The sequence below is a fragment of the Delphinapterus leucas genome, chromosome 1 (assembly GCF_059928025.1).
Source record: "Delphinapterus leucas isolate spDelLeu-1000000601 "Yukka" chromosome 1, BTC_Dleu_Yukka2, whole genome shotgun sequence".
NCBI lineage: Eukaryota > Metazoa > Chordata > Mammalia > Artiodactyla > Monodontidae > Delphinapterus > Delphinapterus leucas.
The window spans coordinates 186307702-186319877 of NC_143129.1; the positions used below are offsets into that span (position 1 = coordinate 186307702).

A 12176-nucleotide genomic window follows, 5' to 3' on the forward strand; every position below is an offset into this window, starting at 1 on the left:
GAGGACCTTTTCAAAATTAAAAAAAATTTTTTTTTATCGGAGTATAGTTGGTTTACAATGTTGTGTTAGTTTCAGGTGTACAGCAAAGTGAATCAGTTATCCATATGCACATGTCCACTCTCTTTTAGATCCTTTTTCCATACAGGTCATTATAGAGTAGAGTTCCCTGTGCTGTACAGTAGGTCCTTGTTAGTTATCTATTTTTTATGTAGTCGTGTGTATGTGTCATTCCCAGTCTCCCGACTTACGACAATATGCTTTAAATGCGTGCGTTCTTTAATTCTTGTAATACCTTTAAGTGGGGAGGTTTCTCATCCCGTTTTCAATTCGGTGCTCGGGGAGGTGAAATAGTTGCCCAAGGTCTCCCGGGATTCACATCTTTGACCCTCGTGCTCCAAATCCTGAGGAAGTTCCCAGGCTGGTTAGGGGGAGGGGGTGAGCCAAGCTCACGTGAGGGTCCCTGGACTCTGCGGCCCCCCGCTGCCTGGGAGGAGTTTCCTGAGGCTGCTGTCTTGGGCGAGGATCCTGTCCGCTGCGGTGGCCAGCGCTGCAGGCCTCCCCGGGAGCCAGGAGGCTGGCCGAGGGCCCAGAGGGAAGCCCAGCGTTGCGTCGGGGTTCCTGGCTGTCATCTCTGCAGCCCTCGGGCTGGGAGAAGCTGTTGGGAAACCGGGCTCTTGTCCAGCAGCCGGCGGGGCGCTGCTTGGCTGGCTGGGAGGGCCGGGTGGAGGGCGCCCCCTGGTGTCTGCTGCGCGGGTGCAGTAACAGCGACACAGCCTGGTAGCTAAGTGCCCGCCTGGGTGCCGCGCCCCGCGCCTCCCCTTCCCTCCCCAGTCCTGAACCAGCTGGAGGAGCTGCTGAGCGACATGAAGGCGGATGTGACGCGCCTGCCCTCCATGCTGTCCCGCATCCCCCCGGTGGCTGCCCGTCTCCAGATGTCAGAGCGCAGCATCCTGAGCCGCCTGACCACCCGAGCCGGGGACCCCACCATTCAGCAGGTCAGGCCGGCCTGCGCCCCGGCCCCAGCCCCCCACGCACGTCCTGGGCGCCCTGGGTGGGGGCTCGGGCCGGCGCGGGACTTGGACCTTTAAACCTGAGTCCTTGCCTCCAGGGCGCTTTCGGCTCTTCCCAGATGTACAGCAACAACTTTGGGCCCAACTTCCGGGGCCCTGGACCGGGAGGGATTGTCAACTACAACCAGATGCCCCTGGGGCCCTATGTGACCGGTAGGTGCCCGTCTGCTTCCGGGCGGCATGGGCAGGGGCGCCCGCGGGGCCCCAGCCGGCACCCCGCCTCCCCAGGCAAGCCGAGCTTTCCTCTCTTTGCCACAGATATCTAGCCGTCCCCGAGATTTCCCTCTACTGCCGGGCTCGTTTCCAGTGGAGGTGAGGCCGCTCGTGGGCGCTGCGCCATCCCTTGTCCCTCCTTGGCTTGGCGAGTCAGGCCAGGCCAGTACGGGCCCTGGTCCCTGCGCTTCTTCACGGCCCTGGGGCCCGGGGGCCTCGCCCCTCCACGCTCGGGGACCGTCTTGGGGCCGGTGTGTCTTCCTAGGCTTCCAGATGCTTCCCCGGGAGACTGGGGGGACAGCACATGGCAGGGTGGGTGCACGTGGGCGTGCTCCTCTGTGTACACGCGTGCGTCTGTGTGCCGGTGTGTTGGTGTGCGTGCGTGACCCCGGCGGTGAGTCAGGGACCGGTGCCCCCAGCCTGGAATCCTGACTCCACGGTTCTGCCTGCGCTTTCCTGCCGGGTGGTGGACGCCCTGGGACGTCACCTCCCCGCAACCCCTGTCCAGGACCAGGAGGGTGGCTCAGCGTGGGTGCAGCTCAGTGTTACCGGCTGGGAGAGGGTTTTAGTCCTGAGAAACCACCAGTCCGCGGTGGCCTCCTCTGCCCCGCTGACAGCGCCCGCTAAGCTGTGTGTCCGATCAGAACCTCTGCTTCGGCGCGGAGGCTTGGGGGCAGGGCTGTTCCGGACAGGCTGCTCCTTGGGGGCCCCGCCGCCTCCACTCCCCAGTGTGGCCGTGGCCCGAGGCTGGGAGGTCTGGGCTGGGGGACCCCCTGCTGTCAGTTGGCTATGACGGGTCGTAGTGGGTGGTCTAGGGTGTTGGGTGCCACCCCCGTGGGGACCCGAGCACCCAGCTGTGTGACCTGTGATCTGCCTCTTGCAGCCGCGCCTGCCGGGCCCCCTGCCCGACCCCCGCAGGAGAGAAAAGCTGCCACCTTTCTAGAGCCACGCCACCCGAGGACACAAAGGGAAACGGAGGAATGCCACCTCGTGGGGACAAGGCCGCCTGAGCCCAGAAGTGCCACCCAAGTGCTCCCCACGCCACCCGGGACGCACCCCTCGGCCGCCTCTGCCAGGATGACTTCCTAGAAGAGATTTCATTTCTTTGTACATCTTTTGCACTTTCCTGTTGAAGACTTGAACAAGTTTGTCTTGATAAAAGTTGAGTGACGTGTGGAGGAGTCTGACTTGCAGCACATATGTCTCTCTCTGCCGACGGGTTCCAGACCTGAAGGGAAGCTCCTGGGAGCCCAGAGGCCGCCCATGGACTCGGCCCGGCTGAGGAGGGCCAGCTGCCCGCTCTGGGCGCCCTCAGTCTGCCCCCATCCCCCAATCCCATCTGCACCGTGCTCCAGCCCCTTGCCCGTGAGGCCCCCCGGTGCCAGGTGGGTCAGGACTGGGGAACTGGCCGGCCTGAGGGTAGAGACCTGGCTGACGCCCAGGTCAGGCCAGGCTGCTTCCTGCAAGGCTGGAGACCACCAAGTATGTGCTGTCTCCGTGGGACAGGTGTCTGTCCCTGGCCCAGCCTGTCTCACAGGCCCTGGACTCTGTCGTCACCAGCGGAGGGTCTGTGGCCCCTGCCCTGAGTGGCAGGTCACTTGTTCCCCGGAGGGAAGGGGAGGGCAGAGCCTGCAGGTGTTGGCCTGGGGGCTGCCGGAGCCTTTGTCTCAGGCCTCCGTGGGAAGGGGCGTGCCCTCCCTCTAGCGGGGTGTGGCTAGCGTTCCAGCGGGGAGGGTCACAGCAGCGCTGAGGGGGGCCCAGGAGCCCCTGGTCCTGCCCTGTGCCCTGGGAGGCCTGTGAGCCCCACCTCCAGGTACACACTCCCCGTGCCATCTCCTGGCCGCAGATGTGGAGAAACCAGGCCACACGCTGGAGCCTGGACTTATCCCTCCCTCTCCTCTTGTCCCTGGAGAGGCCTTGATCTGGGCATTTGCCATCTGGGGTGGGCCACGAATGCACTCGCTGTGTTCTCGGAAGGCTTGGGGAAAGCTTGGAGGCAGGGGACTGGCCCCAGTGGCCTCTGCAGTCTTCCCAGCTGGAGCACCCCCAGCTTCCTGCCTTGTTTCCTGCCAGCAACGCCCCACTGGAATCCTGACCCTCCTTCAGGCAGCTGGTAGTGCGCTGTGATGGCCCCAGTTTGGAGGAAGGGAGGGACGGGGCCAGGGCCTGGGCCTGTCTGTGTCTGATGTTTCCTCTGGCCCAGCCTGGAAGGGAATTCCGAGCCTTGAGCAGGGAGGGGCCTTCCTGGCGTGGAGCCCTGGGTGCAGAATGCCGTCTGAGAGAGAGACAAGCTGGGCCTGGGGGTGGAGGCACCAGGGGAGTTCTGTTCTGTTCCCTGGCCAGGACTGGGGCGAGGATTTGGGGGTGTCTTGGGGACACAGGGCCACTGGCCAGCCCTCCCAGAGCCCAGATGTCCTCAACTGTAAATGGCTCTCCCTGAACCCCTAGAGGGCTGGACCCCCAAGGCCCCTGCCATCTCCAGGCTCGCCAACCCTGGCACTGTGGGTGGGAGGATTGGGGGTGGGGGCACAGATGTCCAGAACACATGTGACAGCCGCTGACCCCGCCTCCCGGAAGGGTGGGGTCATTCCTGTCCCCTATGGTTTGTCCAGTGCCATGTGTACACGCGTGGTCCTCTGACCCGTGCCCCCCTGCAGAGGTTCTGGCTCAGGTCACGGGCAGCGTGACCGCCAGGAGCCCCCGACACGGGGCCCTGTGACTCCGCCCTCTCAAGCAGGCAGTCAGCCTGCCAGGCTTTCTGGCCTGGCGGGGAACACAGTGGATGCGTCCTGAATGTCAGGTCATGGGGCACATGGTAGAGGACGGGGGTCTGTGTTGTCCCCGCTGCCTCACTCCAAGGGCAAGTGGTCCTTCCCCTGCCAGCCCTTGCTCCCCAGCAAGCTTCCCTCTGCCCTTCTGTTTTTGCTCCTTCCCAGGCCTCCGCCCTTTTCCTCTACCAGCCAGAGCCAGGCGCCCACGGATGGCCTGGGCCCCGGCACTGCCTGGTCCAGGAAGGGCTCAGCTCTCCAAGACCAGCACCTGGGAGGCCTGGGAGGGGGGGCTGCGGACAGCTGGGGAGTGGGTTTCTGGCTGACTGGTTTTGGAGAGGAAAAAGGATCTTAAGAATGTTTTCTTCTTGGTTTATCAAGTTATCTCCTGCCGAAAGTTGTGGTGGGGAGGGGGCGCTGGCCATCCACGGTCTTCGGCATCTTCAGGCTGGGTTTGGTTTTTGCCGCGGGCAGGAGAGTCATCATGTGCAAGCAGAAGCCGAAAGTGCCGACCCGCGCTTTCGTTTCCAGCCACCTTATTATTTAGACCAGTGCTGAGTAGGCTTTCTGTTGAACCATCTTGGGGCCACAGTCTTGGAAGGCGTAGCTGGCTGGGCTCCTGGGTGACCAGGGGAGTTTGGGCTGGACTGACTGTGTCCGGGGGTCCCCTTGCACACGCCCACCACGGAAGCACATCCTGAGACCCCCTGTGCAAGGGGGCCCTCCCTGCAAGCCGCCTTCAGAAGAAGCTCCTTTGTTTTCTGCAAGTGATGACCGTGGTCCTGTTCTGCTGGTACCACGACTCGTGCAGCCACCTCCTCTCCTGCTGGTTGGGCGTCCCTTCCCAGGGTCCTCTGGGGACCCCCTGGGCCAGGTCAGGGGCTGGCTGAGTCTTGCCCCAGGGACACCTGTAGCCCTTGCTGCCAGGTGTCGGGTCCCAGGAATGCTGAGGGCCCGAGGGGATCGTGTAGATGCTGAGGGGTAGCCTCGGGGACGTCCGGAGTGTGCCCAGAGTGGGGTGGCAGGAAGGAGCTTGGCTGCGGGGGTGGGGGGCTGAGGTCTTGGCCCGGCCACGGTCCAGGGTCTCCGCTCCGTACCTGCAGCTGTCCTGTGCCGGCCACCGTCTCTGTCGAGGAAGCTGGCTCTCGCCCCATTTTATATTTCTGCAAGTTTACAGTTGTGGTGCATCAGCCCAAAGTCATTGGCTTGTGTTTTGGGATTTTTTTCTTAGTTTTCAGATTTTTTTTAAACAAAGTATTTTTTTAGGTGCGATAACCCAGAAAGGGCCCGTTGGGTGTGTGTGTGTCCTGAACCCCTGATACTGAGCTGGGAGCCTGAGCCTCCCATGGCTCCTCTGTGCCTGGGGTTGAGGGGAGGGGCCCACCCCCCTGCCCGTGCATCGGTGCGTGGGAGGTCGAGGGAGCAGACGCCTGCACCCAGGCTGGCATCTGGCCCAGCTGAGAGGGGCCGGCCCCTTGCCTGGTAGAGCCCCCAGCTGGTGAAGGGGCTGGGGCGCTGGGGCGAGTCGGGACGGTCCCAGCCAGGCAGCCGGAGCTGGAGGCTGAGCCCCTGTGTGTAGTCACCTGTCCGGTCCTCGGGAGGATGTGTAGGAGGCTCGACAAAGACTGTAACCGACCCGGTTCCCTTTACTTTGTACTCTGTGTATGTCTTGGTTTTCTGTGTTTTAATAAATCCTTTGGGAAAGGATTGGATCAAAGAGTGTTTTCCTAGCTTCTCACTGATCTAGGATGGGGGTGGCTGGGGAAGGATGTGAGGGGGATGTCATCTAAAGCCACCTCCCACCTGAGGAGACACGGCCCCATGAGGCTGAAAGGCTCGCTGGGAAGGGGGCGCCCCGAAAAGGGGTGTTCAGGGGTGGTGCCCGCCCCTCCCACCTGCCCCCTGAAACAGCACTGCTCAGAGGAACACTGAGCCCCCGGAGACAGCCCACAGGCCTCCCTGGACCCTGACCTCTGTCCCCAGGCGGGTCCAGCAGCCTCCCACCAACTTCCACCCCTGAATCACTCGGGAGAGAAGGGGTCTCGGTGCCCAATCTTTGCCTCTCCCCCAGGGCCCCTTTCTCCCAACCTCTGCTCAGCCCCTGTCGGCTGGCCTCTGCAGGGGGCAGCCTCCTCTCCCTCCCACTGCCCTTGGCCCAGCCCTGACCCCGAGGACCCCGCAAAGGAGGGGAGCAGACCCTGACGGGCTTGGGTTTTATTTTGTCATTCCATAAATATACGGCACTGCGTCTCCACTGAGTGTCATTTGGAAGTGCGAGGCATATGGCATCTCTGCCTGTGTAGGGGATGCAGTTAGCTGAGGAGCCACAGTCATTAAAGGCGGGGAGAGAAAAGTAGCACATTATTTACATGACTGGAGAGAACAGAAGACAGAGCAAGCCCCCATCTCGTCCTCGGGACCTCGAATTTGCCGTAGATTCAGGGTGAAAAATGCTGGGGGCTCTGTGTGTCGTTAGCAAGGAAGACTGGTCCTGCCCTGACCCAGACTGGGCCTTCTTCCCGTGTGGGGCACTGCCAGGTGGACCCCTGGGGGCAAAAACTCTGCTTCAAGGGGAGGGTGAGAGGCTGGCTGGCAGCTGGGGCTCTTGGCGGGCTTCCCCTCAAGCAGGTAGGGTGCGGCTGGCTGGTCTGAAACCCGTGCCAGGCGGGGCCCAGGCTGCCCCTCCAGGGCCTGCCTCGGCCCAGCTCTTCTGTTTCCAGGCTCTGACCGCCCTTGGGCCCCACTCCAGCACCCCCGAAGCCGGGGGACCCTCCCTCAGGAAGCAGGGTGGCATCCCCCCACACCCACTTGCAGCGGGGATACAGAACCAGGCCGTGGATGGTGCCCCAGGGCCGGGAAGCTGCTTGGGTCTTTGCGCTGGGCACTTAGGCCTTGGTAGAGCTCAACCCTGGGGGTCCTTGTCTCCCTCCGTCTGGGAAACATGCAGCCAGCGGGCTCGGCCTTCCTAGGTGTGGCTCACGGGGTGGGGAGGTGGCAGTCCCGACCTCGGCCCCGACTGCACGCCCTGGTCCCTCTTCCAGCAGTGGGTGGGCAGGGTGACAGCAGTGTGGAGAGGGCCCAGCCATCTCGCCAATGAGCGGCTGGTAACCTGGCCCCTGAGCACGGACAGCTGCTGGGACTGCCTGGCCCAGAGCACTTGGTCCCTGCCTGGATGGGCCTGGGATGAAAGCCGCCCCACTGCAGTGTCCTGTCCTCAGAGCCAGATCCCACCGTCTGATGGTGGGCAGTGGCTGGGGATTCTGCTGGGACAGGCTTGTCCCCTCCCCACACCCACCGGCTGAAGTGTGCAGGGGACTTGGTGAAGACAACCCCCAGGGGCCTGGTCTACAAAGAGGGAGAAGGTTCCAGACTCCAGGGCCAGCACAAAGGTCAGGAGTGGAAGAAGGTCTCCCTCCCCCCACTTTTGTGGCTTTCTTAAAGCCAGTTTCCCAGGCCTCGGCTCAGCCAGGACTGGACAGCGGCCCCTCTGAGAATAATGGCAGGGAGGGGCCTCTCTGAAGGGCAAAGCGGGATGGGCTGTGTCTGCCCAAGGGCACGAGGGCCCGTATTCGGTGGGCTGGGGCGTCTGCAGAGCCTGGCCCCCAACTCCCACCCACCACGGCCAGCAAAGGCTGGGTGCCGCTCAGGCCTATGGGGGCTGCGCCTCCTGGCGGCCGGCCCGCCTCCCCGCCTCCATCCCTGCAGCCCCAGGCCCGGCTACAAAAGGGCTGACACTTGTGAATGTCCCGCCCTCCCTCCCTGTCCCCAGTCTGTTCCAGGCTTGGGGGGAGGGGGGGCTGGTGTGGACAGTAATGACCGACCCCAGCCATCCCTCTGTCTTCGTGGGCTGTGTGGAGGTGTCCTGGGGGTGGCACTGCTGTCCTGGTAACAAGCTCTGAGCACCCAAGACAGAGCACCTCACCCCACCCACCTGGTCTGAGGCCTCACAGGGGACACTGCTCCACAGAGAGGCTCCCGGGGTCTTTTCCTAGACCGCAGGGGCTGCTGCTGGCTGGCCCCCAGGCCCCAGGCACACAGCACAGAAAACCCCAGGGACTCTCCCTCGTTGAAAGGGTCCCAGCATGTGCTCTCTGCAGACCCCAAGGCCACCACCCCCCGGGCACAGCAGAGGCTGGCTACCTGGTGTGTGGTCAGCAGCCACAGTCCAGCTGAGCACGTGTGACCTCGGGGCCTTCTGGGGCGAGGACAGAGGGGTGGAGGACTGGGTGCCTGGCAGGGAGGGAGGGCAGGTGGGGCCCTGGAGGGACCTGGACTGGAGCCCAGGCACTGGGGCTCATCAATTGTTTGCGGGGAGGAAGCCAGTGGGGCGAGGAGCTTGAAATCAGAGCCCCCCAACTTTTTGTGTGTCCCAAACTGCAGGGCGAATCTCCCTGGATCCCTGCCCCTGCCAGCAAGGTGGCCGGTGGGGGGGGGTGTCAAGGGGCAGCTCGGAAGGCCCCTCGGAGACACACTGGGGCGGGTGGTTGGGAGAAGGGGCTGGGGGAAGAATCCGAGGTTAGGCCTGAGGAAAGTACCTGGAGCCCTTGGCAAGAGGGGGAATGAGGGAGACCCCAGAGGGAGGCCTGCCCTGACCAGGGCCCCGCCGAGGGGCCACAGGAAGAGGCAGACCCGGCTTCCTCTTCCCTTCCCCAATGCCGGGTGGGGTTCTCGGCAGAGGAGAGGCCGGCTCTGCCTGCCCCCAGGCCCCAGCTGGTCTTGGCCTGGCCTGGACTTGAGTCTCTGAGACGGCCCATGGCTGGGCGAAAACATGGTGGTTTCCTGGAGGAGGAGCAGAGACGGCAGGCTTGGGTGGGACCGCACGAGTGCCTTCGAATCAATGCCGACTCCCTGACACGAACCCGACAGCGGTCCTGCGAAGCAGCGGGTAGTGTGTGGCAGCGACTTCTGCGGTCTTTTCCCGGTGACATCTTGGTGCGTTGTTTTGTTTTTGAAGCAAACCACACTCTCGACTTGGCTTCAAAATAGCTTAAGCGAGCTAACAGAGAGGCTAGGAGGGAAACGGAAACCGTCCAGGCAAACGGCCGGGGGCTTCTTAGGATCTGTAGTCCTTTTTGCTGTAGGGTTTATTGCCCAAAATGCTATCGATCTCGTGGATAATGGAAGACGACAGTTTTGGAAGGACCTGTGTGCAAAGATGGGAGCTATTCAGAATCTACCACCAAGACTGGCCTGGCCTGCAGGTGAGGTGGGGTGTAACGGAGCAGGGCCCTATGGGGCCTTCCTGGAGCACAGCTCCACCCCTCCACCCCACAACATCCTACGCCTGCCTCTTACCTGTAGAAGAACTTTAGCCCAAGAATAAATTTAATCGGAGAAATGAGAAAATGAAAAAGCAAAGAAAAGCAGTCAAACGGGACAAAATAAGAATGGTTTAGCCATTAAACAAAGTCAAGGGCTTTTAGTCCCTGCGCAAGGGCTATAGGTCATATTCTGAGCCATGTCCTTTGAGCTGTTTTGCAGCTACTGAAACCCCCACCAGGTGTAAAAAGTAACCGCATGATGACCAGACTGTAGCCATGAAATAAGCTGCTCCATCCTGCACAATTCCAAGAACTGGCCTCAGGGAAATGGGAACAAACTGAGCCTGGAGTTGAAGATTAACTGTACTTAAAACAATCAGGTGGCCCTGCTCAGATGACCACAGGACCAACCAACTTCAAGATGACCGTCAGAGCTGACTGTGCTGCTCTGTACATAGCCTCCTCCCTCCGCCCATAAAGCACCCCGAAACTCCCCTTTAAAAGCTCTTGCCCCCTGATCAACACGGGGAAATTGGATCTTTGGGACGTGAGTCCACCTTCTCCCCGGATCACCAGCTTCCTCAATAAAGCTACCTTTCCTTTTACCCAACACTTGTCTCTCAGTATTGGATTTTTCTTTTTTTTGGCCGCGCCATGCAGCTTGTGTGGGATCTTAGTTCCCCAACCAGGGATAGAGCCCGTGCCCCCTGCAGTGGAAGGGCAGAGTCCTAACCGCTGGACCTCCAGGGAAGTCTCAGTATTCGGATTCTTGAGCGACGAGCAGCTGAACCTGAGTTCTGTAACAGGGGGACATTCTTCCAGCCGCCCGCTGGCCCCAGACTGTCCTGCTCTCATTGCATGCGGCTCCTGAAGCAGATGGGGGCCATGCTGTTTTTGTATTCCAGAAGGTTTGGGGCAGAGGGAACCTGCCCTGGTCTAAGCTCTGCCCCTCAAATGGAAGGACAGCGATGGCATAAAATGCAGGTTCCAGGACCAGAACACCTGATGATCCACACCCCCAAACTGCTTTTTCCAGCCGTCTTGACCTCAGCCAACAGCAACATCCCCCTTCCAGGTGACAAACCCCAGGGGCTGTCTGACCTGCTATCCTGCACCCTCACATCCAGTCTGTCAGCCAGTCCTGTTGGTCCATCTTCCAGAACATCCAGATGATCCAACCAGCTGTCCATCTGCACCACGGCCATCCCTCGCCCCGACACTGTCATCACTTCCCAGCAATCTCCGTGTTTCCCTTCTGCTCCCCAAACTTTTTCCTCCACTCAGCAGCCAAAGAGCGAGAGGGAGCCTTTTAAAATCTAAGTTGGACCCTGCCCCTCCTCTGCTCCCATCTCACTGGACCATTGCGGAAGTCCTCAGAGGGCATGCGGTGGCCCATGGGTCTGCCCCCACGCCGAGCTCATCTCCCGCCCCTGCCCCTCTGCTCCCGGCCTTCTGGCCTCACTGCTGTCCTGGGCTCGTGCCCACCCTGCGCCTTCACATCAGCCTGGAGCGTTCTTCCCCTGAGTATCTGCACTGCCCACTCCTCATCCTTCAAGCCTTTGCTCACAAGTCACTTTGTCAACAAGGCTACCCTACGGCCCCCTTCAACCTGGGTCCACGGCTCCCCCCCGCCCCATCCCTGCTGGACACCCCCGACCTTGCTCCAGGTTTCTTTTTCCAGAGTCCTTATCACCCTCCGACACATATTCTAATCTTATTTCTCGCATTTAGTGTTTTCCGTCTGTTCCAGCTAGAAAGCCAGCTCTTCGAGAGCAAGGCTTTTTTGGTGGTTCACTGCTGTAGCCCAGGTGCCTTGAACAGTGTCCGGTATGTAGTAGGTGCTCAATAAGTACGTGCTGGACAGGTGACTGGCTGAGACCCTGAGCTCTGCCCAGGGCCTGTAAGGCTGGCGGCCCCCACTCACCTGTATTGCTCCAATATTCTCCATCAGCTGGTCTGAGCTGGAAGCGCCCAGGAGCACGGAGCTGACCCCCTCGTTCCTCAGGCACCAGGCTGGGGGGCAGCAAGACCAGAGGTGAGGGAGGCCCACCCACGGCAGGGCCCTCTCTGGCTCTGCCCTGACCCTGCCTAGGCCAGCCTCCTGGGCATGGGGCTGAGGGTGCCCAGGAGCGGCATGGCAAACCAGGGGCTCAGCAGTGCTGGGGGGACCCTGGCACCAACTACCGCTAGTGGAGAGATGGCCCAAGTGCTCAGGGACCCACCCCCATCCTCTCCATGAATGTGGGAGCCCGTTACCCACAGCTGGCTGGTGGAGGGGGTGTGGCCCGAGCACTCAGGGACTCCTGACATCTCCCCGGGACACTGGTCTCCACCCTGCTCCCCAGCCTCTTACCTATGGCCAGCTGGGGGAGGGTGCAGCCCAGGCGCTCGGCGATGGCCTGCAGCTCCTTCAGCTTGGCCTGCTGGCGCCGGCCCTCCTCACTCAGGATCTTGTCCTTCAGCCACTGGTAGCCCTGGTTGTGGGGTGGAGGCACAGCACAGCCCACAGGTGAGGGCAGGTCACCTGGACCTCTGTGTGCATGGCACAAAATGATGATTTGGGGCACGGCGGCACCCCCCGGCCCCGGCCTAACCATGTCCTGCTGTGGTCCAGACCTGGGCAGTTGGAAAGATGGGAACCGTTGCATCTGAAGCCTGTGGGCTGTCGGGGAGCTGAGGCCAGGCCCCTGAGCCTGGACAAGGAGGTGGACAAGCCGACCTTCCCTTCTCCTGGGAGGCTGGGCGGCCCAGGAGGTGTGCCCACAGCAAAGTCAGGGAGCCCTCAGGGAGGCTTGCTGGGGGCTGGGCAGGAGTGGGGGGGCAGGCCATCCTGCTCTTGAATCTGGTGCTGGGGTCTCCAGTAC

General features: G+C 61.7%; 2 protein-coding genes across 6 annotated transcripts in view; one reads left to right on the top strand and one right to left on the bottom strand.

The window, feature by feature from the left end:
- CHD5 (chromodomain helicase DNA binding protein 5) overlaps positions 1-5798 on the top strand; it is a 57908-nt gene extending 52110 nt beyond the window's left edge. The window contains exons 38-41 of the mRNA XM_089916990.1: positions 832-995; positions 1109-1223; positions 1329-1382; positions 2167-5798. Of these exons, the coding sequence (XP_089773116.1) occupies positions 832-995; positions 1109-1223; positions 1329-1336 (287 nt within the window). The 3' untranslated portion in view covers positions 1337-1382; positions 2167-5798. The remainder of the gene's footprint in view (positions 1-831; positions 996-1108; positions 1224-1328; positions 1383-2166) is intronic.
- A 452-nt stretch (positions 5799-6250) lies between these two features.
- KCNAB2 (potassium voltage-gated channel subfamily A regulatory beta subunit 2) overlaps positions 6251-12176 on the bottom strand; it is a 96703-nt gene continuing 90777 nt past the window's right edge. For all 5 annotated transcript variants that reach the window (XM_022598827.3, XM_022598825.2, XM_022598824.3 and 2 more), the window contains 3 exons: positions 11666-11786; positions 11237-11325; positions 6251-9194 (listed from right to left, as the gene is read on the bottom strand). In XM_022598827.3, coding sequence (XP_022454535.1) covers positions 9105-9194; positions 11237-11325; positions 11666-11786 — 300 coding nt within the window. In that variant the 3' untranslated portion in view covers positions 6251-9104. The remainder of the gene's footprint in view (positions 9195-11236; positions 11326-11665; positions 11787-12176) is intronic.